The sequence below is a fragment of the Echinops telfairi genome, unplaced genomic scaffold, assembly GCF_000313985.2.
Source record: "Echinops telfairi isolate 266 unplaced genomic scaffold, ASM31398v2 ScPeMD7_70;HRSCAF=299, whole genome shotgun sequence".
Classification (NCBI taxonomy): domain Eukaryota; kingdom Metazoa; phylum Chordata; class Mammalia; order Afrosoricida; family Tenrecidae; genus Echinops; species Echinops telfairi.
This window is the reverse complement of record NW_022103968.1, coordinates 70,659,893-70,661,132: the sequence shown is the minus strand read 5'-3', so window position 1 is coordinate 70,661,132 and position 1,240 is coordinate 70,659,893. Positions and strand designations below refer to the sequence as shown.

At 39.3% G+C, this 1,240-nt stretch overlaps 2 protein-coding genes across 2 annotated transcripts in view; both read left to right on the top strand.

The window, feature by feature from the left end:
- KCNMA1 (potassium calcium-activated channel subfamily M alpha 1) overlaps window positions 1-1,240 on the top strand; it is a 1,099,869-nt gene that overhangs the window by 571,872 nt on the left and 526,757 nt on the right. The gene's annotated exons all lie outside the window — the stretch shown is intronic.
- Window positions 7-435, top strand: GINS1 (GINS complex subunit 1; the record flags this gene model as incomplete). Its single annotated transcript, XM_030885917.1, has 1 exon — window positions 7-435. A coding segment is annotated over one exon (429 nt), but the record flags the coding sequence as incomplete, so codon positions are not given.

Genomic DNA, 1,240 nt, shown 5'->3' with positions numbered 1-1,240 from the left:
GATGGAAGAAGCAATTTGATACCAACCATCAAATTTCGGCACCGTTCTTTGTTAAGAAATCGACGCTGCACTACTACATGCTTATGTGGCCGGTTACTTCAGATTAGAGCACTTAGGTGGGAACATGGCAGTGTGTTGCCTAATGCTTTATGGTTTCACACGTCTGCTGAAGCAATGGAATGGTTCAATTGTTCTAAGAAGTCCCTTGCTGCTTATGTGAGGTCATTGGGAGGAAATAAGGGTTTGGACATTACACAGGATATGAAGCCACCCAAAAGATTATATATTGAAGTACAGTGTCTAAAAGACTATGGAGAATTTGAAGTTGATGATGGTACCTCTGTGATACTAAGAACAAGCAGCCAGCATGTTTTACCTTGTTGGCAGTGTGAACAGTTAATCAGACAAGGAATTCTGGAACATGTGCTATCCTAGCTTCACATTAAGACAGAGTCCAGCTGTTGGAGACATCTGCACATCTCTTTGCCTACCTGACTCTCCACTGTTTAATTGTTAAAATTACAGTCATTCTTTCTGTATAACCAGAGCTACTTGGCTACATAGTTTTAGTGCTCATTTCTAAGGATTTATTAGAATCCTTAGAATTGTTCTCATCCTTGAAGTAATCTCTATCCACAAATATGACATTTCTATATTAGTGTGTTTTCTTAAAGACAGCAAACAATTTTTAAAAAAAAGAACTAGAGGAAAGTTAAATGTTTCCTCAGTGCTATACTGCACCGTGACTGGCTCTTCTCTTCCTTGTGACCCTTCTGTAAGGAGGTATCCAACTGTCTACAGATGGGCTTTGGGTCTCCACTCCACACTCCCCCTCATTCACATTGAGAGGATTTTTGTTGTTCTGAGTTTTTGATACCTGATACCTAATTCCCATGGACACCTCATGATCACACAGGCTGGTGTACTTCTTCCATGTGGACTTTGTTGCTTCTCCACTAGATGGCCGCTTGTTTATCTTCAAGCTTTTAAGACCCCAGATGCTATATCTTTTGATAGCCAGGCTCCATCAGCTTTCTTCACAACATTTACTTATGCACCCATTTTGTTTTCAGCAATTGTGTCAGGAAGATGAGTATTACAGAATGCCTGGTTCTTAGAACAAAGTGTTTGTATTGAGGGAGTACCTGAGTAGAGGCCCAAAATCCATTTGCTACTGTAATACTTTACCTATAAATATATGTACATAGATCTATTTCCCTATTGTTTATATATGAATATA